Source organism: Martes martes, assembly GCF_963455335.1.
Source record: "Martes martes genome assembly, chromosome: 4".
Lineage (NCBI taxonomy): Eukaryota > Metazoa > Chordata > Mammalia > Carnivora > Mustelidae > Martes > Martes martes.
Window position 1 is genome coordinate 130126319 of NC_137891.1, and position 24312 is coordinate 130150630.

General features: G+C 38.5%; 1 protein-coding gene across 1 annotated transcript in view; it reads left to right on the top strand.

The window, feature by feature from the left end:
* The window catches only part of ERICH3 (glutamate rich 3), a gene marked incomplete at its 5' end in the record, with an annotated part of 95903 nt that overhangs the window by 25509 nt on the left and 46082 nt on the right, over nt 1–24312 (top strand). The window contains 5 exon segments of the mRNA XM_080801687.1: nt 121–246; nt 4046–4117; nt 5957–6085; nt 10766–10924; nt 15195–15413. Of these exon segments, the coding sequence (XP_080657813.1) occupies nt 121–246; nt 4046–4117; nt 5957–6085; nt 10766–10924; nt 15195–15413 (705 nt within the window).

A 24312-nucleotide genomic window follows, 5' to 3' on the forward strand; every position in this document is an offset into this window, starting at 1 on the left:
TACTCTCTTATGCTTAGAAGACACTGCCACTCTCTCTGTCGCTTTCTAGCTCCCTTTTTGGTAAGGAACAGTACATTTTCTGCTTTGTATTTCCATGTCTGTTTTATTTATTCATGTCAGATCACAAGAAGTGGAAGGATACTTTCTGAAAAAGAATACAAACTAAATATCATGAAGAAGGATCACCAAAAATATATCCGGGAGTGCCTAGCTCAGGCTATTTTCCATAAGGTTCTTGACATGGAGGTAAAGTAATTACATTTTCTTTATAATAGATACTTTCTAATATGACAATTAATAACACTCCTATACCCAGAAGCAGAGGAATTCCTCTTGTATTTCATGGAAAAGGAATGGAACAATGTTCCCTGAGAAATACTCTTCTTCTCTCTAGGTAGCAAGACGCCAAGAGACTAAGCTTTTCTCCGTTTCAGTTAGGGAAAAATATGGACATCAGTATATATTTTGTGGTATTTAATTTAACAAATGTAGATTTTTAATCCATAATGGCTACTCAAAAACATACCGGCCCTCACCATCTGTACCTCAATTTCCATTTGCTAAAAAAAAAAAGTGACATCTGTTTAAATATCAGTAATTCCACTGCCATGAATTATTTCAGATTTGTTATTCTTTTAAGGCTCTGAAGCTAAGCCGTATGCTAAATTTCAGGGAAGAAGCATTGAAACATCTGCTGTCCCTCCTACTTTAGGCCACATTGGTCAGCGTAGATTCATAAACTAAGCATCAACAACTTTTTTTTTCAAGACTGACATGGCATTTTTAGTAGGATATCTAGCTAACTTGATAAATTATTTTAGCCTTGCTCCATGGAACTTATAGTTTCAAGCATCAACACCATTTTAATCTCCATGAAAAAGCATGTCACTTCTTCGCTTGGCCATGCAGCAGTAAATCAGAAAACTTGGCTGGTGAAAGCATTGAACTGTGAGTGCAGTAAACATTTATGAACAACTGTAGAATCACCAGTAAACCAATACTAAGTGTAGTGCCACTTAAAATATTTATTATTATGCTACCATTATATTGAGCAAGTGTTGCATTCAGATAAGATATGATCTGTTAATTTAGGAATTCATTTTATGTTTTATATCATGTGCATGAATTATGTGGGATCATTGTTTACGGTCCCCAAATTCACTTGCTTATAAGAGTATTAGTCGGAATTCTGCAACTAGTGTTAAGAGAATAGTACAGTAAATTAATCTATACCTAGTTTCAAATTTAACCAATAGGTACCAAGTTCGGTATTAGCTTTGATCTTTGAAGTTTAGTTTTCCAAATTTTCATGTAATTGACACATCATAACTGTTAAATATGTTATTATTTAAGAGTCTTCATACATTCTTAAAGTTTGGAATAGATACCTTAGATAAGTGTTAATATGTAATATATAATTTTATAAAATGTAATATATAATTGTGATATATAATATATTAATATAATTAACAAATGGAATATCTGTCTCTAAATTGTCACGTGTCTCACATTTAGTTTATGCCAATGCTGTTTACTAATGCTGTTATATATTAATATTCATGTATTCATACATACAAGAAACGTCAGTCATTAACTGTAGGCTTACCATGGGCCAGTATGAAGTTATGTGATGTAGCCATGAGATGTAAAAACAAAAAAAAAATCCAAAGCCAAAAAAAGCAAAAAACAAAATAAAAAACTATTGTGAAAAGTGATCACATGCTAGGAGAGAGGAAAAAACAACCGGGCTCAAGGAAGATTGGGATGATGACTTGCCTCTGTGAGAGTCAGAGGAGGCTGAACAGAGGTCCTGCTCTTTGAACTGGACCTGGAAGGCTAAATGAGGCACCACAGGAAAGCCTGAGAAAGGCATTGGAGAGACTGAGGACCGCAGGCCTGAGGTAAGAGAAGAGAGGACACCGTGGCTGGGCAAGAAAGCTCACTGAGGCCAGACCACACAGTGGGTTGGTTGAAAGAGCAGCAGGAAGTGACACTCTTCAGTAAGCCGGGCCCGGTTTCTGGAGGGCCTTGAGTCCCCAGCGAGGTTTGGAGTGTAGGTGATGAGGCGATGAGATGTTTTTTCAGCAGGGGCGTGAAATAAATGAGCAGAGCCGTGTTAGAAAGATGATGTTGCTAAAAATGTGGGAGATGGATTAATGAGCTGGAAAAGATTGGAGGTGGGAGGTCAATTAGGAAGCTGTTGCCGAAGGGTGAGGGCTAACAGCAGTCGTGGAGACGCTGGGGAGAGGCAGCTCTCCCAGATGAGAGGAGATGTGAACCGGGAGAAAGATTGACACTGACTGAACGAGGAGGGGCTGGGGAGAAGGAGCCAGAGCACCGCTGGGGGGGCGCTAGCGCGGCAGGTGGCGCGCGCGCTTGATGGCGCTCAGGGACTGCCGCGCGGGTGGGGGGGAGGCTGGGAGCTCAGGGACTGCAGCGGGACTAGGGGGGAGCTCTCGCCTGGTGGAAAACCAGACCCCACAGAGAGCTGGCAGGCTCTCACAGCTGGCAGGCTGCCGAAGGGTGAAACCCAGAAGTACTGGGGAAAAGAAGGAATTTGGTGTGACCGAGAAACAAAGACATTGGTGGCCTTGGTGAAGACAGGGAGGTTGAGGGAGAGGGCTGCAGATTTGGAAACAAATGGACAATGGAAAATGGCTGGTAGTGAGTGTAATGAGGTGTGGTGATCAGAGGGTGAGAGAAGAAGGGTGAGGGAGAGAAGAAAGGCAAGTGTCTGAAGAGGGCTGATGATGCTCGCTAGGGAAAGATCGAGCCTGCAGGGAGGGTCCCACGGGCTGCACGAGGGGATCAAGGACACAGAAAAAACACTTTTCAAATGCCCTCAAATGTGTCTGAATGATTTCAAATAGTATTGTAAGCAGCTTACTTTTACATGAGGTTTATTTTTAAATTATATAATTAATATATTACAGAAAATTAGGAAAACTCAAGAATGTACACAAAGGAAAATAACTTAATAGAATCCTTCCTCTCAGAGAGAACTGCTGTTGACATACATTTCCTTTTAATCTCTGTTCACATTTATGCATTAATAAAAACATACTAAAAATGTGGGGCCAGAGTCTTATGAAAAGTAAATAGGGGCGCCTGGGTGGCTCAGTGGATTAAAGCCTCTGCCTACGGCTCAGGTCATGATCTCGGGGTCCTGGGATGGAGCCCCACATCGGGCTCTCTGCTCAGCGGGGAGCCTGCTTCCCCCTCTCTCTCTGCCTGCCTCTCTGCCTACTTGTGATCTCTCTCTCTGTCAAATAAATTAAAAAAAAAAAGTAAATAAATAAGAGCAAAGAAACAGGAAGTTAGTGTCCAGCAGACTGAGCCCCAGATGACAGTTTCACCACTGACCAGATGTGTGACCTGGGAGCAAGTTCCTGGTCCTCTGCCTCCGTTTCTGCACTCATGCAATGAGACCGCTTAGCAATTAGCATTGTTCAAGAAGAGATGACGCCCACATGATGCCCCTTCCTGGCGCAGGGGCAGCCACACAGTTTGAACTTGATCAATTAAATTGTATTTCTGTGCAATTCCATATTTTACATTTTTCCCTCATGACATGTATTTTCCATTTTTTCTTTACAAAATCTTTATGAATCTTATTTTAATGATTATATTCTATCCCGTTATATGGATGTGCACCAGCGTTAACCATCCTCTTTAAGATTTATACTGCTTCTGAATTTTTACTTTGAAGAAAAAATTCCTTTCAGGTAGCATCTTTGTGTATAACACAGATATGTTTTCTTTTAATTCCGATTTCCTCCTAGGTTTGGAAGTGAAATGTGTCAGTTAAAGGGTAGGGACACTTTCACTGCTTTATATTAGGAATCGGCTTTCCAAAGAGTTGTACCAATTTATATTCCCACTTGCACACTTACACAGGTGATTCTTCTCCATCTCAGTGACAAGGTGGAGGAGGGGGTAAGTGGGGAATACAGTCAGCTGGTGAGATTATTTTCCTCTAAAAAAAAAAAAAAAACTTTGCTGTAATTGACATGATTCTCTCCTCTCTTCTTTCCCTTGTACTTAGCGTTATCATCAGCTTGAAATAAAAAGAAAACTGGAGACCTTAGCTAGGAAGGAGCGAATTCAGAGATTTAAGGTAAGGAGCTACATAATTCTTTTACTTCATAATATTATTTTATAATTTTAAAAAGTCAGTGGCACCACTATTGATGCTTTTTGAGGCACTTTACTTTTGAGTACTCTTGGCTGAAGTCAGTTGATGGTTTCACCAAGACTCTATCTTGGCCCCCAAAATAGGGGCAAAGCTCATGGCAAAATAGGGGCTTCTTCTGCAACTTTGTAAAGTATAAAGCTTTCAAAGCAAACATGGAAACACCCTTTTCAAGTTTGAAGTTTTGTTTTTGTCTTTTCTTGATTGATATGTGACAGAGACCCAAGGATTTTTGTTTTGTGTCTGAAAAAACTGAAAATAGATGGTGATGTTGCCAATGTGATGGAAAATGGCATTCTCAGAATTATCCAGTGGCACATTTTCATGCACAGGTGACCCTTGAATATAGTGGGAAAGATCTATCTTGGCAAACAAAAGCCTAAGATTTAGATGTTCTGTACAAGGCATTTAAAAATTTCCTTATTTGTTTTTATTTTTATTTTTATATTTGATATCCCTTCTTTGCAGTCAACTTATGAAGCATATACATTTGAATCAGGGGTTGAGAGGCTCAATTAAGCATGTCTGAAAGATTTCATTTGAGGTTGGCAGTTTTATTCAATTTCCTGAGCCAGTTGAATCAGGTAATTCTTCATTTTCAGTGTCGTGTCACAAATGTGGGGCCCAAGATACATTTCACAAACTAAGGAATATTTGTAAACCTTCTGGAGAATACGTTGCCACATATAAGGTGGTAATTTTTCCCTCTTGCCTAATAGACTCAAATCTGCCTATTCCATCATGATTAAAAGAGAATCTTGTTACAAAAGTATTGTTAAATAACAACAGATAGGTCATTTTTTCAAGATCAGAAAAGTTGGGGATGCCTGGGTGGCTCAGTGGGTTAAGCCTCTGCCCTCAGCTCAGGTCATGATCTCAGGGTCTTGGGATTGAGTCCCGCATTGGGCTCTCTGCTCGACAGAGAGCCTGCTTCCCCTCTCTCTCTGCCTGCCTCTCTGCCTACTTGTGATCTCTGTCAAATAAATAAATAAAAATCTTAAAAAAAAAAAAAGATCAGAAAAGTTGGTGTGTAGAGATTTGTGGTTAATTCAACTTTGCCAATATTATCCTACATCAAGGACTGAGTTATAAATTCTCTAACTTACTGCTGGAATGTTGGTGGAGAAAAATGGTCCCTGGAAATAGTGACAAACGCTGCCGGAAGCCGTGTGGGATTCACTTTCACCCCGGCTGGCGGACGCGCTGACTAAGCACGTGAACATGTTACAAACCTGGCAGAAATTCCTGAGAGACACTCCAGTTCCTCCCTATATGATTTTTATTTGTAACAATTTTCACTTTGTAGCTGCATTTGGTGAAAGACCTGTGATTTAAGTTCCCCATATAATATGCAACCTTTTTGCTTGGGGCATGATTTCATTATTTTTTTTAAGGTAGAAAAGTAGTAGTTTCTGGTAGTCTTTACTGACCAAAGCTGTGAGGAACACCGTGCTTCTTGTAGTGATCTGCTTAAAGCAGATTCATAAACATTGCTGCTAAAATCCACTGTATCCATAGCTGTTTCTTTGGGTACAGCCGTTTCTTCTAATATAGCAGACTGAAATTCCTGCCTCTCATTACCACACCCAATGTACCAGTACAACTATGGAAACTTTTTCTGTCATGATAGACCTCAGGAGGAACACTTTTGAAAGTAATGAGAAAGGACTTCTTTAGTAATACAGTATCTCTTAACCGTCAGGCAGTAACCTAACCTTCATTGCTAATTATGTATCAATTTGTTCAATCACTTTCTTATTCTAGGGAGAACCCACAAGGTGGTCTATAGAAAATAACATGCCAGTCCTGTCTCCCCACCCCCCAGCTGGCCCAAAGACTAATCGTGGCCATAGCGTCCTGGTTGATGAAGGACATTCCAGTCCAGTAACACTGGTGAGTCATATTAAATACTCTATCATGTACCATTCTGACTAAATAATATATACTTTCTAATTACTCTCAGAAGGAATTCTGAGTGCTTTTCTGTATAATTCTGTGAATCCTACTGAATGCCAGTGTGGTCTTCTATCTGTTCAACTGTCTTTATTGAACGTCTCACTTTCAATCAGTATCACCCTTGTCAAATCCATTTTGCTTGTTAGTGCTAGAGTAGTTTCTTTAAAGTGCAGATTACTTGTTACTTACATACCCAAATACCACAGAGCCTTCACTGGCTCTGTGACATTTTTTAGAAAAACCTAGACTTTTTCACCTGACATTTAAGACCCTAAGCCATATGACCTCAATTTAGCCAACCCAATATTTCCCCTCATGATTACCCTTTAGCACTCTACAATGCAGCAAGATTGAACTACTAGTCATTCCACATATGTCCTGTGTTTTCTGACCTCTGGACTTTGTCCTCACTGTTCCCTCCACTCTCACCTTATCTGTCAAACTTATTTTATGCACACAAATTCAATCATACCGTATAGCCTGTTGGGCCAGATACTTATATTTGTGTTTCTTTTATCAAAGCATGGGCACATACTCTAACGTAAACATAGTTAAATGTGTGGGGATTCTATTTAAAGAAATTGCCCAAACCAACGTTTCATCCCAGTTTGATTCATTTATAATATAGAGATGGGATTAATTTGAAGGAAGGTGAGGTAGCTTGAAACAATATATAGGTACAGGAAAAGATTTGCAGAATATTTGCTGGAGGTTGATGGTTTAAGTTGTAAATGAATTGCTTGGTCACATCTTTATTCTTGCTTTGTGTGGCCTAATATATTTCCTTGTTAACATGAACTTTTTTTGGATTGCACAATATTTAGGGAGAAATTGCAAAGCTTTCACAGATTGTTGAAGTAGGTTCATCTCGTATAGTGTTAAGCTTTGACATTTCTCAAAGGTAAATATGTTTTGACATTTCCCGATGAACAGCTCAAGTTATGAAAATCAACCATTTTCCCTTTGTTGTTACCATATTTCCAAGCTTCATTTAAATGTAGACATACACAAATAATGCTTTTTTTTTTTTGGATGGCAAATTCACTAGGCTCTCAAAAGCTTAAACTGGTTGAAACAAAAGAAACAATCAAGTGCTGTTTTCTATCTTCCCACCTGTTTCAGAGGGGAAAAACCCTTGAAAGGCTTTCTTTTCAATTTTCCAGCTGAACACCCTCAATAAGTAGTTTATGATACATCCAGGAGATCTTAATGTGGCAGGAGTGAGAAAGTAATTTTAAAATTACAGGAAACACTGACACCAGCACTTCAGAAGCCTTTCTGTCTGGTAAACCACGATTCTTCACTTGGTCACCCCCTAGGGTGCTTCTGCACCGTAAAGGATACCTATTGTGATCTTGGAACTGTGGTTCCCATTTTACAGAAATTCAAATCTTCATTTTCTTTCTCTCAGCCTGGATACATATCCTTTAAATTTGACTCCTGACCAGCAAGTGCCTTGGAGATGGAGATAATAATCCTCTTGGGATATTGCTGTTGATTTTTCTTTTAACTTTCTTGAAAAAAGAAAGAAAAAATCCAGTGAATAGTTATTGCACTTGGTCACTAATTGAACCTAAACCTTCAGAGTAGCAGATAGGCTTTTAGCTGCACCATTCCCATTAAAACTGTGGAAAGCCATTCAACTCATTCTGCACAAGCTTGGAAAATTCACCCCCAGAGATCGTCTAGTAAGAATTAGAAATGCTCAGCTAAGCTGGGTAATCACCAGGTAGTCAATTTCAATTCACATTCTAGTACAGTTTTGAAAATGTTAAGCTACAGAGCCATATTTATTCCAAGAAAATATATTGCAAACAGTTTAAAATATAGCAAATTTAAGGTGGCTTCTGATGTGAACTACAACAGTTTGTAGCTCACAGCTGTTAGTTGAATGATGCAAATTTGTTTTTAGATATAAATGTAATCAGTTAAACATTTGACTGCCATATTCATCTAACTGAATGATGTTTGTATGCAAATGTGGGAAATAAAATTTAGAGCGCAGAAGCCAATAGATCATGTTCTAGTTTATAGTAACCTGCTTTCTTAAATTCCTACATTAGATTTTCAGCATGCTTGTGTTCAGTTGAATTACTTGACAAGAGACAGTCTTAGGCATTATTTGTTTCACATAGTTCAAAAGAATTCTTTTGGGTGATCTGATTCTCTTGTTCAGAAACCTCTAGTTGGATTTATCTTTGTGGGTTTTAAGATATTTTGCCTTTTGGCTCATGTACTCTCCTGTCCTGTTTCTTTAAATCAAATGTTGCCTTAGTCAATCCACTTGGCTTTCTGTATTGGTCACGATATAGGTTTGTATGCAGAGACCCAAAATAACAATGACTTAAATGTAAGGATGCCCTCCCCACCCCAACACACTTAGGTGAATCTCAGCTGGTGTGCTCATCTCTACTCTATGAAGTCATCAAAAGCTCAGACTCCTAATTTGTCATTAATCTGCCAAATTTAGTGTGTTGCCCTCATTTACATAAGCCAAGATGGCAGATTGCCGTGTGAATAGTTCAGCCACAGGGAAGTGGGTAAAGGGAAAGTGATGGCACACTTCTTGTAAAGGCATGATCTGGAGGTTTCCTATATCACTTCTGCTCACATCTTATTGACCAAAACTGAGGCATATATCTGTACAGAGTTGCAAGAGATGCTAGGAAATATAGTCTTTATTTATGATAGCCATGTTCCCTGATAAAAAATTCTGTTACTAGTGAGGAAAGAAAAACAGATATTGGGGAATATTATTTCTGCTACCCTTCCCATGTCTGTGTCACAACTGGCTTTCTACCTACCTAGATACTCAAATTTATCATTTTTCTTCTCTGCTCACCCATTTTCTTCCCTTGCTTATACATTTGGATAAGATGCTTTTGTGAAAACTTGAATTTTTCCTAGCCTCGTAGGTTTATTCCAAATAACATTTAATTCTAAGTTCTGTTAGGTTTTAGATATTCTGTTATTGTTGTTTTGTCTGTTTGGCAGTATTTGTGTAGTTTATTTGGCACTAATTGTCATGTGTTGCCAATAGATGTTAAAAATTACTTTTCAATTTTCTCATACTGCGTATAGTCGGAATCCAATGAATGTTGACTTAACAAAATCAGACATTTGGCCACATATGACATGCTTGTCAAGATGGCACTCAGACCAATTTTTGGTGGTAGGAGCTGCCCTCTCATCATTTTTTTATGGATTACACAATGCTTTTCCAGAGTTGAATATTTGTTGTTCACTGCTCTTGACTCAGTGCATTAAGCATTGTTCATGAGTCATTTATACACCATCCTTCTAACCTAAATATACATGGATTATTCTTAACAGGTTTCCAACTTTTTTGTCGTAATAGAACAACAGGTCCCAAAGACTTGTTTTTTGTTTTTTCTTTTTGAAACATTGCTCATTTTTATACTAAACTTACAGTGTTCTGTCAGTGCCACAAACAGCATTTCTAATGCTCCATACTGGTCCTTTTGGTATTCTCTGCAGTACATTCTTGATTGGAAAATGCATCAGTCAGGGTCTCAGCAGGAAACAGATGGCTCACACATATAGGGTAATTAGGAAGAGTTTAATAAAGAAACTACTTACAAAGATGTCAGCAGGGTTAAGAAAAACCCACTGGGGATGTTAAGTATGTTGGGGTCAGCACCCTGGGAAGCATAGCACCTAGGCCAGAGAGGGAGAGAGAAGGACTGGGTCCCAGCACCAGCAGGCAGTCCTTATAAGCTAGGAGAGGACGGCCTGACAGGTGCTCTCGATTCTGTAGAGAGACCCAGCTGGCCCATCACAGCCTCGGTGGGAATGGTTCAGAAGAGTTAAGACCTCAACCACTAGCCTCTTGTCTTCTGATCTCCTGCCAGCACCTTCACTGGCCAAGTCCAACCAACATCCGGAGAGTAGTAGGTGTCATCCATGAAGAAATGACTCCCAGATGGCAGAGCAGGGCAGAGAAGGCAGAGAAGAAGAGCGAATGGAAACTATCCAGCCTGGAAAACATCTCCATTTTCACACAGTGTTTTCCAATTGCCAGTTACTGGTTCTCATTTTTACTTTCCTGGCATTTCTAGGGAGAAGTTGAAAAAGTGGTAATGCATTATAGTTAAGCATCATCTCTCTCCTTTTTGAATCATATTGTCTGCTTTTACTTCACCATTTTGAAGATGTAAAGAACTTACAGTAGTTTATGTTGAAAACATTTAAACAGAAATGAGTCCATTCCAATCATACTCCTTTAGATCTCGAAAATAGGAACATTATTCAAGGTAACATTTGATTGAGCAAAACCATTTTATGCACTGAATAAATTAGGTATTGTCAGCAAGTTTACAAAACGAATTAAATACGGGAACCTAACAGAGAACATTTCCTTTGTCTAGAATACTCTATAATTGTGGCATTTAGTTATGTAGAGGACTTCCACGCCATATGTTTTAACAAATACTTTGGGTCATAAGGCTATGTATAATGGAAGGACATAATTAAAGTTTAATCTGTTCAGTAAAAAGGCACCATTAATTACTCTAGGCAATTTGTTGGGTTATTAATTGGTTCTGGAAACATGTCAAGATACTAATTTAAATGGAATTTTTTCCCCTAATTGTCTAGACAGCCCCTCGACCATACACTGCCCCAGGAAATATGCAGCCTCCAATTCGATTAAAGCCTCTTCCCAGTAATCCTGTGGTGGGAACTGTTCCAAAGATAACTTCGGGATCCAGATCGAAAACCTCATTGCTGGAAAATGAAGCTCCATTTCCCATTGGGGTAAATGTTACTTCTTCAAGAAATATCTTTTTATTCTTCATTGGAATATTAGATTATCACAAGTTTTAAGATGCAAGATTCAATTAATCTACTCAGTGAAATTTATATTATGCACTTATTAAGCATTTACTAGGTACTTCTGTTTAATTATATTTTACTTTAACTGGAAGGCCTATAATTTCTGTGTTATTAAGGAAAATGAGAAGGAATAGATTTATAATAATATAAGGTTATCTTTCATTAATTTGAACAGTTGTATGAAAAACAAAGAGAAACTTCTTATATGACTTCTATCAGAACAGACCCAGTGTTGACTGATTCTAAATTTTACATACATGGAACCTAGAAAATGAAACTTTCCAAGAATAGGTTTGCATTTGCATGCTGACTTACTTTACCGTCAGTGTATGAAATTGCTTCAAGTTTGACTCTGGAGAAGGTTGGATATAGAAGAAAAAGTATGTCCCTCTTTAGAAAATGGTGAATTAATCACACATATGAGCTTAACTTTGCTTCCTTTTCAAGGTTATGTCTCTGGTAATTTTAACTTATTTTAAGAGAGCACCAGAGGGAAACATGGTAAACATAAAATACAAGTTACTCAAAGAGGGACAAATAATGAAGACATTCAGTAATTAGGGAGGGTATCGTTGTATTTCTAACATGAAGAAGAAACATTTGCCAGCTTAAGAAGGAACCTGTGTCATGAGAACAATTGTCACTGTGTTCAAATGGGTGAATTTAGTTCCATTTCTTATTAGGAAACCTAAGACATATGAGATTAAGATTTTTTTTTTTTTTGAAATTAAGATATTTTTATCTAGAACTGACAGATAACCTGGATACTAAGAAATTAATCCAGACAAATAAATGATTGTGTTTCATTATAAAAGTATAATATAACTCTACAAATAATAACCAATATTTTATCCATTTAATACGCTCTTCAGGTTATGAAGCACTTTTCACAAACCTTATTTTAGTTAATTAAACAGTATTTCCTAGAAAGAAGGAAAAATTAAATCAAGAGTGGTAGCGCTTTGTCTAAGGAGTAGTTCTTAAGTCTAGGCAGAAGCTTTTGGGGCATCAGTCAGTTAGGCTGACACTCTAGGATCTGGGGTCCACATTGAAAGCCTAGAGATTTCCTGTTTCAGCTAGTGTCCAGGAACAGATACATCCTGAGACATTGCCTCAAGTTAACAAGAATAACACAGAACAAGCTCATCTGTCTCCCTGTAGTAAACCAAAATCAGCAGCCAAATCATAATCAAGGGCCCTAAATTCACCAGATATCAAATAATCAAAGCTGTAGAAGCAGTCCATTATCCTGTTATAGACAGACCTCCGTGAGAAGCCAGATCACAATGAGAGGGTTGCCTAGTGAGCATGGAATCAGAATGAGGGTATATAGGGGAATGGAATCAGGTTAAAATGGGTTGATGTACCTATCTCATCTTAGGAATGGGCTTGCCAAAGGTACCAGAAAACTCAAAGGTCTTTGGCTAACTCCCTGTGTCTTTCAGGGATAACTTTGCCATTAGGACTAGAAATATTTAAAATCCAATGGGTGGGATTTTCTTTCCCCTAGATAGTGCTTGGATGGGTACATTCCACGTTTGTCAAGGTGATTTTATTATTTTTTCTAAGCTCCTATACTTTGATAGATTCTTTTTCCTATTAGGTATGTAAATACTACTAATCAAGTAATATTCAAGTTCTGCCAGCTAGGGAGGGATTTTTTTTTTCTTCAGCTGATTTTCCAGTTCTGCTCTGAGCCATTGGATGGATTTATTAGTTAAATCTGCATAGGGCCTTTTATTTTCCTGTTTGCAAGTTTTGGGGTATGAGTAATTGAGGGATAGGCACTTAATGGTAACTTTCTTAGGCTGACAAGACTGAGTTTAATTTCATATTAATTTAAACTAGCTAAACATACACTTTTCATTCAGTAAATATTTATTGGGCACTTACTATGGATTAGGTCCTGCTCTAGGCATTAGTGATATATCAATTATCAAGGCCTACAGAAGTCTCTAACTTACGGGAGCTTATACTGCAATGCTGTATAACCACGCTGTCAGAAGACATGTTATTTTTCCATGGTGTCGATGATGAAGAAGATTTAATGTAAAATCAGACAAGAAATTTCTAAAGAAGTAGTAGTCTTTATGAGTGCTGAGTATGTAGTGAGTACCCACCAAATTCTTATTGTTTTCTTAAAACGTAAAAGTTATGAATGTGGGAATTGTTGGAAGGGACAACAGACATTAGCAAGTTTCTAAGTATCAGGAGTGAAGGTCTTCAATTTAGGCAAAAACAATCTGGTCAAAAACAGAGTGGGTTAAGATGCAATTGAGTAAAAATCATGACTTAATTCATAATGATTATCCTTACAATAAGAGTTTCTCATACACTATTGGTAAGTATAGAAATTAGTATAACTATTTGTGAAGGCAGTCTGGGAATATGTACCAATATTTTAAATGCTCATGCATTTTTACATATAGGAATTTATTTTAGGAATATACAGATATGTGAAGAAGAATAGATTCAAGAATACTCAGTATTACAGTATTTGGAATAGTGAATAATTGAAAATACCTAACAATTTAATAGGATGTTGTTTAAAAACATTATAGTTTATTAAATTATGTTAAACAAAAAATATGAGGTAAACTTATTTTTAGCAGCATGGAAAGTTGTCTAAGACACTGTGGGCTAAAAAAGCAAGGTAAGGAATGGCATGGTAATTTTTTAAAAAATTTATTAAGCCATTTCCAAATAAGGCATACAACTGACCGATAACTACTTAGAAATAATAATTTTTAAAAATCTCCAAGTCCCCAAAGTTCTGGATTCATTGATTTTATTCTTATTATTTTCACTTAATTTATATTTGTTGTTACAATATCAATGCACACCATCACAGAAAAATTGGAAAGTGTAAGACGAGAAAAATGAGAACATAAATAGCTCCTGCAATATCACCTATTTTAACAGTTCTAAATTCATTGTTGAATATCTATTTAAATCCCTCTCTGTTCACATAAATGTTGTTTTCGATCAAAATATAGCCTATATGTGCCTTTATTTATCTTGCTTTTACTTATTAGCAGTGAGAAATGTTTGGAGAATGACTCCCATTTCTTAAAATAACTTTTTACTCTATTTAAGCATCTCAAAGAATAAATTGGCTGAAAAGAAATGTACCAAATAAATTGGTATAAAATAGGTAAAAGTGATTAAAGATGACTTCAAGTTTGGAAAGCTACCTCAGATGCACAAAAATGACCAATTTATGAAAATACCAAGATTCAAATATATTTGAAAAATGTGATATGATGATTGATTATACCTTTGGTGCTTTTTAATTTTTGATTAATACAGAGATACATTTTTTTTAAATAATACAAAGATATGTAAGGTGGAAAATGGTATCTCCCAATAATCTAAATCCCCAAAGGCAACCCTTAGTTCAAAGTCTTCCAGTCATCCCTGATTGTATCAAAATCCACATACAAATTCATTTAAAAGAATTGTGTGATCACATCACATAGACCTTTTTATGTCAGGATGAATAGATTCATAGTATTCTTTTTGAAGCCTGGTGAGAATCTATTACAAAGACAAAAAAAATTTTTAGTTAAATATTCTCCTTTTGATCGTTCAACTGAATTTGTTGTGTGTGTGTGTGTGTGTGTATCCTTTTACACATTTACATCAACATATTGTACAGTTATCTTGGTAGGATTTATTCCTACAAGTTGAATATGTAGGAAAAAATAAGCTGAATAGAATCTTTGGGTCAGAGTCCGCATTTGGTTCCTTGCCATTATATTATCAAGGAATATTATAACCCCTTGATGGATGAAATCAATGTGAGAAAAGAACTAACACCCCATTGTTAAGTGAACTATCCAACCCTGCCTCAAAGTACAATACTTCCACCTCCTTGATTTTAAATTGTTAAAGATTTAATGGATTTAATGGATTATTAAGGAAAAATCCCAAAGTACTATAACAATGTCATCACTGTGTATCTGACATAAAAATACACTTCAATAAGGTTAGGAAATCATGAAAATTTAACTTGCTGTAGATACTACAAAATGGCATTTTTCAATTAAAAAAATGAAGTGTTTTGAGTTTGCCTATTATTATCAGTTGTATTTACGTGCAATGTAAATCATACAGTCTTGTCTTTAATTTTGGGTTGCATCAGTCACTACTACTGTTTTACTGGTTGTTATGTCATGAAATGTGATTACAGGGCAAGAAGGCAGTGATGAAGTTCAAGAGCTCTATGGACAACTCACAGGGAGTGAATCGCTATCAACTACCAAACATTAACAATTACATGATGCCTATTCCTCCTCCACCTCCTCCCCCCAGTGGAAGAATCACAAGGGAAACTAGACTTGAATCATGGAGAAGGAGAAGATTCCGTCCAACCACTGCTCCAAATGGCTTAGATCCTCTCTTTACCAGGGTGAATATGTAATCAAGTTTTCTTTTATTAATTGAGCATAGATTACCTTGCGCTATTAAATTTCTAGATGTGCCGTACAAATGAATCTAGTGAAATCAAGTGCAAAATGCCTTTATATAAATATAATAATTTTATAAGTGTAATTATAAGCCTGGATGAGTCTGAAATCAAATATTTGAGTAGCTCAGTTCAGTAATTAATTTAGCACTATTAATAAAAAATCCACTAAATCTGGTGGTCAAATTTAGTTTATACTGTGCCCATTTCTAAATTATTTATTTCCTTCAGTTTGCCCATTCAATCACATGTTCTGAGAAGCATTTTGACATTTAATTTGTGAAAATTCAGGAACTTAAATATACCCCAAAACATAATATGCCATATGAAATATCTTATTAAAGCTCCTTTTAATGATTTTTGGGAAATTACTGTATGATACTTAGAAAATACTTTCTTTCAATGTTCTCTGAAAATATTGTAGCTTGTTGTACTCATTTTCTCAAAGTGCCAAAGAAAATAGTCCTACGGCAAGTTAGACTTTATATAGATAGATAAGGGCTAGTATGAAAGCAGAAGATCCCTTAGCTTTTATTGTGTAAAATAATAGTAACTTATAATATATGTATATAATTTATATATATTTATAAAATATGTAATTTATAATATTTATAAAAATAATAGTAATAGTAATTAGGTGTAACTGCTGTGATTATTAGCGGTTAGGAAGTCTGAGTTTCACTGAGAATCAGGGAGTGTGGTATGGAGCGGCCCAGAGGGCACACTGGTTCCTGTAAACCTGCCTCACTCCGACCTGCCTTACTCCCCCCTTGTCCATATCTCTGCCCCAGCAGCTCTCCTCATCAAGGACCTCAAAACACTGGACCTGTCTTCCGTAAGCTTGCTCCAGTTGTCTTTCAATTCCATTTTCACCAGTTTTCTTCCTTTGTTGTGGTTTCGGACAAAACACTGTATTCCCTCGTGTCTGAGGCCACTTCCACGCTGTGTCCTCGATTTTTACCTTTTTCCACTGCCCGTCGTTCTCCTCTCTGACTTGGATTTTCCTCCTCCTGTAACACTTACCGCTGCCGCGCTGCGTCTCTAGGCTTTGCCCAGAGTGACAGGATCCTCTCTTCACAGCCCTGGATTCCTCTTTTCTTCTCTTACTGCGAAGTTCTCCGCAGCGTAGTTGACTGTAGCTTCATCTAACAAACAACCCTGGGCAACTCAGCTGACAATGGCAAAGGTTTCTTTCTTTTTAACAGTTTCCATTTAAAATTGTTTATAAGATTACTTTACTGCAGCATCTCCTCGTTTCTTCCTTCTATTTGTCCTCTTTCCTTTCCTACTTGGCGAGATTTGGCCTTACATTCAAGGATCTTTTCGTGGTCTTTGTCCAAGTTCAGCCTAGGGATGACCCCCTGGGGAGGCTAAAAGCCCACGTGTATGGTTGAGCTGTGCCTTCTCTCGCCGCACTCCTTCAGCGTCGATGGCCCATTTCTCTCTGTCAACCTGGACGACTTTGCCAGTTTGCTGACTTTTGTAGTGCCCCACACAACACGTACTTCATCCCCTTTTCAGAGGGGTGTGACTCCAATGCCGTACTTCCGTCTCAGCTCTTCGGAAAGAGGGGAAGATGTGATCTTCCTGTGAACGTGGGAAGGTGCATTGAAATGCCACTCACGGTTCTTGCTCTTGTCAGAAGTCACAAAAGGATTGAGCTTCATTTTGGCCGCTGGTGCTTTGGCAATGGCCGTACAAGGGAAGAGCAAGGTTTATTGCTTGTTGCCATTATCATCTGGTGTTGGTCCGCTGCAATTCGGGGACCCAGACTGGAGGAAGAGACCCTGTCTGGGGCATGCTGCCCTCATGGACAACAGAACCGTAGAATGTTTCTAAGATTCTACTCAGCATGAAACATGTCACGTATACTTGAATTCCGTTGCCAAAGCATGACAACAAATGAGTAAGAAGTATCATCCTCTCACAGAGTGGGGCAGTGACTATTTGGAGCAATAATAAAATCTACCACAGCTACTAACTTCCAAACTCTACATGCTGGTGTTGGTCTCCCTCCACTAAGCCAGGCAACGTGTGCTTTTGAAGGATGCTGTCTCTACGTAGCAAACACAGTGATTTCCTCACCATATTCACATGCTGGCAGCATTAGATTTTCTGATGTTAAAAGTCTATTACTGGGATAAACTCTACCCAGTCATACTTAAAAAAAAAAAAAACACACACAAAACAGTTTAAATATCTCCTAAACCGTAAGAACCTATTAAATCTATATGTGCGGGGCCCCTGGGTGGCTCAGTAGGTTAAGTGTTTGCCTTCACCTCAGGTCATGATCTCAGGGTCCTGGGATTGAGTCTTGCATTGGGCTCCCTGCTCAGTGGGGAGCATGCTTCTCCCTCTGCCTGCCGCTGCTCACGCTCTCTCTCAAATAAATAAATAAAACCTTAAAAAAATAATAGTATTCAAGCAAACAGCCATGTACACATCATTATTTCCTAATGAAGTAGAGCACTGCTGCATAGCCTGAGCCCCCATTTCCTGCCCCATCACATCTCCTGCTTCTCCACAGAGCAACCATCCTACTGACTTCTGTGTTAACTGAGTCCTGTTTTTCTTTGAAACTCTATCATTTATAGGCATGAAACTTCAGACATAAGCTCAAATCTAACATTGTAATAAACAATATTTACAGGAGAAATAAGGTGAATGGAATCTTTGGGTTAGAGTCTGAATTCGGTTCCTTGACAGTTTAAAGAGCCTCTTCTGGAGAAGTCAGAGAGGGCAAGTCATGAGTGTTTCCTAGGAAAATGGGGCTCACCAGGGTCAGGGCATCTAGTCAGGTCTTGATGTGGATCAGCATGGCCACGGGACACCTGGCAGAAATATGATCAGGGGAATGGGTTTCCATAGCTGGGCACAGAGAGAACAGTGACTCCTCCAGCCTGTGGTCAGGATGAGTATCGCAGACAGGCACGAGAGCCAGCTTCCTCTGAGCACTCTGCCCCGAAGTTAGCAACACAGCATGGTGTCAGCTGGCATCCTGGCTTCGAAAGACCTTAACGTGTCTGTCTTTCTGAGTTACAAGGTTTTAGCCTGATTTGGCCTTTTGTTTTGTTTCCAAACTTCTATTCTATTTGGGGAATGAGACTACATTAATGCTACACTATACTACACTAATGCTCTAATATTCTTATCTTTTTCTCTCCTATTTTCTATTTCTTAGTCCTTTTGTTCTACTTGCTGGAGATTTCTTCAGTTTTATCTTCCACACATTCTACTGAGTTTTTTCTTCTGGTGCCTTTTTTAAATTCTAAGAACTACTTTTGTGTTCACCGAATGTTACTTTTCAAAAGCATCTGGCTCTGTAGGATTTTGATTTTTTGGTATTTGTGGAGACTTCTTTGTGGGCTAATATATGTTCAGTGTTTGTAAAGAAAATGAGCCTCTCAGTGTTGGGAGTAGAGTTCTACAAATGCCCATTAGATAAGAAATGTTAATTATGTCATTCCCATTTTCACATGCTTAGCATTCTTGTTTATCTGCTTTCTCAGTTCCTGAGTTCTAGAGATAATTCATTCTCTGTAATCGTAGATCTGTCCGTTTCTCCTTGTAATTATGTCAAATTCTGCTTTGTAAATGTTGAGACTACCTGGCTGTATGCTCTTAGCTTTAGGATTGCTCTATCTTACTGATGAGGTGATTCTTTATGATTAAAAAAATGATCCTCTTTATCACATTCCTTTTGGCCTTAAAATCTCTGTTGTCTCACGGTACTAATTTTCTTCAGATTAGCATTTAATATATAGTATTTAATAACATATATATTATATATATTCTTTTACTTTCAGCCTTTTAATGTCTTTGAATTTAAGCTTCAGCCTTTAAATGTATTTAGGTAGCATGTAATTTACACATTAAATTCACTCATTTTATGACTAGCATCCTCAAAACATCCTCCAAGTACTCTTAAAAGGGGGGGGGAGAGGGAAAAGACAAAGAGATATGGCTTGCTGGTGACCCACCCCTGTTCCCCTAGGAATGTGCAGAACATAGTCTCTGCCTTCTGTGTTGTATGTCTCTAGGGGATGGTCCATGGAACCAAATGACAAGGTGTGGTACATCCCACAGCCCAACGAGTTGCCAGTGTGCCCCATTGCTTTGTTTCCTCTTGTTCCAGGACTGGCAGAGCTTTTATACTTCTTTACAGAATCCATGTGACTTCTTAGATTTTGCTCTGAGGTTTTCCTCCACATATCCAGATTTTGTCCTCACACAGTATTGTTGGTTACCTATTCTATACAGCAGTCTGTTAAAATGGGGATGGTCCTATAAATAGTGTTTATGAATATAAAAAGATAGGCTTTCAAATAAGAAACTACTTAACCATTATGGTTATTAATTTAAAAACAAAACAAAACAAAACAAAGTTGGTTTCTGTTTTTTATGTGTTTTGTGTAATCGAGCTTCTCCAGGCATGAACGAGGCTGGGCTTCTTCTATATCTAGTCAAGGCCCCACCCCACCCCTCAGGTCCCTCAAGAGCCCTGTGGCATTGCTGATTGGTGCCTGATTGGTAGGGTCTCCTGCCCCTCAAATTTGACATGGTGAAGCACGCTTCTCCATTCAGGTACCTTGTATCTCATAAAGCAAGACCTTTTCCTCAATAAAAATCTCAAAATCTAGGCTCAAGACCTAGGCTTCCTTCTGTCTGCATCCCACATCAGTTAATTGCTAAATCTTCCAGATAGAGTATCCAATAAAAATATAATGCAAGTCACATATGCAACTTTAATTTTCTACTAACTACACTAGAAAATGTAAAAAGAAACCTGTGAAAGTAATTTTATTAACATAACTTTGTTTCATCAAGTATAGTCAACATACTGTCATTTCAACATGTAATCAGTGTGAGTTTTAATGAGTATCGAACAATTTTTTTTCATACCACATCTTTAAAATTCAGTAAACATTTTATATTTATGGCACATCTCATTCAAATGAGCCCCCTTTCCAATGCCCCCCAGCCAACAGGGTAGGCGGCTGCTGTCTCAGACTGCACAGCTCTGGCACGGGGACATGCGCTCATGTGTCCTATTCCTTTCTCAGTGCTATATCCCCAGGTCAGGGGCTTGCTACCTCATTCTTTACAGGGCTGTTGCAGTCATCTATGGGCTTAACGTTCTGCCTTTAAATCGACAAATAGCTCAATTTAGCTTTTATTGATTATGACAAGCACTGTGCTAGGTGCTGAGGTTACCAAGATGAGTAAAGCCAAATCCTTAGTCTCAGAAAGATTGCAGTTTAGCCCAGGAGTCAGAAATATCTACAACTAACCATGACACATTGTGGTGAGTACACTCATGGTGGTATAAATAAAGCACAATGAGAACGCAGAGAAAGGAAATGCTAGCTTTGAGGAGATTGAAGAGCGCTTTGGAGAGAAGATGGCATTTGAAATGGGCTTTGAAAGATGAGTAGGAAGTTAGCAGATGGAATCGGGGAGCAGAGGGTCAAAGGAAGAAAGGGTAAACAAGAGCAAGCAAAGTCCATCTCAGTATCGACAGATTCTACGTAACGAAATTAAATGAAGCTTGAGAGAAGAGCTCCCAACATGCCCCTCCCCTGCTTAAGACCTTCACCGGCTTCTTTCCTAAAGAAAGCAGGTATATTCTGCCTGGTTCTTTTAAAATGTAGATTTTATTATTGTTCGGGTATGTTGAGACCTATAGATCAAGAGATGATTACCACTGAAAAAACAGTTTGTCACTTAACAATTCCCAGGAGAGACATGCCATGTATATTGGTCAGGGTTCTATCCAGAATGTTTGACCACATGTGGGCATTGTGGCCCAGCTACATTGATAGATAAAATTATCCATCACACATGTCACACGGAGCCACCCAAGGCACCAGAGTTAGAGACTGGGGAAGTGGGAGGGAAACGTGGGCAAGAGCTTTTGTTGTGGTTTCTGAGAGAAGGAACAGGAGAGACAAGGTAAGCAGGTTCAGGATTGAATAATATGATAATTTTGGCAGGTGTTGGAGTGTGGAGGCTCTCCCTGAGTTGTCTGCTGCTTGATCCAGGGTGCTTAGGGCAAGAGAACGTTGGCCCAGAGTTTAAAAGCCAGATAGTGGAGGTAGGGGCAGGGTGGATGAGCTCCTGATGGGTTAGTTTGTCCATGAAAGGCACTCTTCCAGGCAAGTCATTTACCATCTCTAGGAATGAGTTACTCTGGGAGATGTGTCTCCCCCAGGGTCAGTAAGGCTCCAGATATCAAAACTTCAGAGTACAAAGACATGCTTAGATATGGGCATTCAAGGGCTTTCAGATTTTGAGTCCTTTCCAGCTTTCCACTCCCATCCAAGGCAAACTCAACTACTCCCTGGACCCTCAGCTGGTTGGTCCACCACTTCCACACCTCTGATCTGTGCGTTTTTCTATTTCTACTTTCGGCAGGCTATTCACTCACTTTTAAATCGTCTATACATTTTTTCCTATTCAAATTACCTTTGTTGGCTTTTAATGCAATAAAATGTTTATATGCCGTGTTGACAGCAATGGTTCTACCTTCTATTTAGTGAACTTTCAGCATGTGCTGGGAGTTTTGCTCCATGCGTTACATACATTTCCTCATTTAATACACACGATAAACTCCAGAAAGAGATAAAATAATGTCTCCATGTTAAAGATGAGGAAACTGAGGCAAGTAAGGTTAACTAAAAATAGGCTGGCCAAGGTCACATAACTAGTTAGTGACAGACTACATACACACGCTCAGTAGACTGACACTTAGAGCCTGCATTTGTAATCCTCAAACCCAAATTATATGGAATTTATCTATAAACTTGTTTCTCTCAAATCCCTGGAGATATTAATCACAATCAGTCAGGTGTTTCCTCAGTGCCAGATGCTCTCTCTCTGTGAATGCCTGTGGGCACCTGAGATAGAAGGATGTGTTCGAACGCACTTTTCCCAGCCTCTGTCAGAGGCTTTATGTTCTGTAGTGATTTCTGTACATTGTAATAGGATCCCTTCTCTTCCTCTCTTCAAAAGGATTTTCTTACTTATGCCCCTTACTCTGTTCTTCTTAGTATCAATACTCATGTACTTTTATTATTTGTTACTTCTACTCCCAGATTATGAAGCTTATTGAGGGCAGACATTTGATTTTACTTATATTTAATCAAGTGTTTATTAGTACTGTGTTCACAAACAGATATTATTGTATTATCCATACAAAAAATTAAACTCTTAATTATACTATTTATGTAAATATTATGGAAATAAATTATGCCTTCCAGACATAGATCCTTTTTCTTCAACAACCAATAGAGCCTAACAAATGTTAGTTTTGCTAGAGAGATTGCACATTTCTTTTGTTTGATTTTATTTTAAAATATTTTTTAAAAATTTCCATTTTAATCAATGTCTTATCTTGGTATTTTTTTTACTTGATTTTCCTCACCAGTAGACTGAGATTTGAGAATGAAAAAGGAAAGGATCAGCATGATTTTAATATAAGGTAATTCAACATATCTCATATAGGTTTGATTTATTTCAGGCACTTTCCTTTCAATAATGTTTTTGCTTAAAATTAACATTGCAGTTCAGTAACTACATCACTAGAAAGGACTTGAAAAATGGTTTAAATGTCAATTCAGCAGTCAAAATATCTTAGCAGCTGGCATCGCAGAATTAAACAATAGAAGGGAGAAAGAACCAAAGATGCTTCTGGAGGTCTGCAGCCCTTGGAGTTTAAGGGCAGACCTCGTAAGCTTTTCAGACCTTAACAAAAGCAAAATGCAGCTGGGTAATTTCTACCTCTTAGCTGACTTACTGAATTTATTCTACTGTGGGAGATGAGGAAGGGAAGGCTCCTGGGTCCACTCATCATCCTCAAAACCTGGAGCTCCAATACCTCCAGGAGGATGGAGGCATTTGGGGACATGCCAGGAATACGCATGAGACACGGGTTACAGGGTGGTCAGAAAAATGGGCAAGAGGAGAGTGAAAAGAGGGAGCATAGGAAAAGCAAAGGAAGGCGCAGGAGTGAACAAGGAAAAACCAGCGTGAAAAAGAAGAGAAAGAGAGAAACCAAGTGAGTAGAGCGAGCAGTTTCTATTACAACCAGCTGCTTCCTGAAGCCTTAGGCTGCAAACCCTGGAGGGCTCTTCCTCTGGCTCATTTGGAATTTGCTCCCCCTGCGGCCTGAATCAGAGTCAGCACGGGGACAGCCTGCTGTTCCTTATACAGGCTTTTAATCCATCTTTGTCAGAGGTGTTGTTTAACAGGACACCGTGAATCAGTGTTAGTGTTGTGGTACCTATAGAGTTCCTATAAATGCAGAAAGCTTCTGATGTAGGGCGGGGTCAACTTACTGTGGCTTCTGTCTCAGCAGAGGACAGACTGTGGAATCCCTAATTGTTCCATGTCTGTGTCCAGTCGGATCAATTTTACGAGGCCCTTGCTAGGTGTGAGCACTGGCGAGACACCGGGGGCATAAAGATCAGTGAGACATGCTCTCATCTACCAAGAGGGAGAGGAATGCAAGGCAACAGTTTCAAGGCCATGTGACTTAGAGAGTTCTATGGTTCGGGATATTAAAAACACCTGGGGAGTGTTTGGGGCACTCCAATTAGTGCAGCTGCTGGACCTTTAAATGTGTTAAAAGAAATTGCAAATAGTTGACAGATAGGAGGAGTTGAAAATATAAGACATTTTTTGTTAATTGAGGAAGGTTGACCCTTATCCCATGGATACTGGGGATTGTTGGAAGACCTTAAACAGGAGAGTCACATGATCTATTTAGTGACAATAGTTCACTCTGACTGGGGAGATACGAGGCTAGAAGTGGGGAGACGAGCTAGTAGAGTGACTACATCCC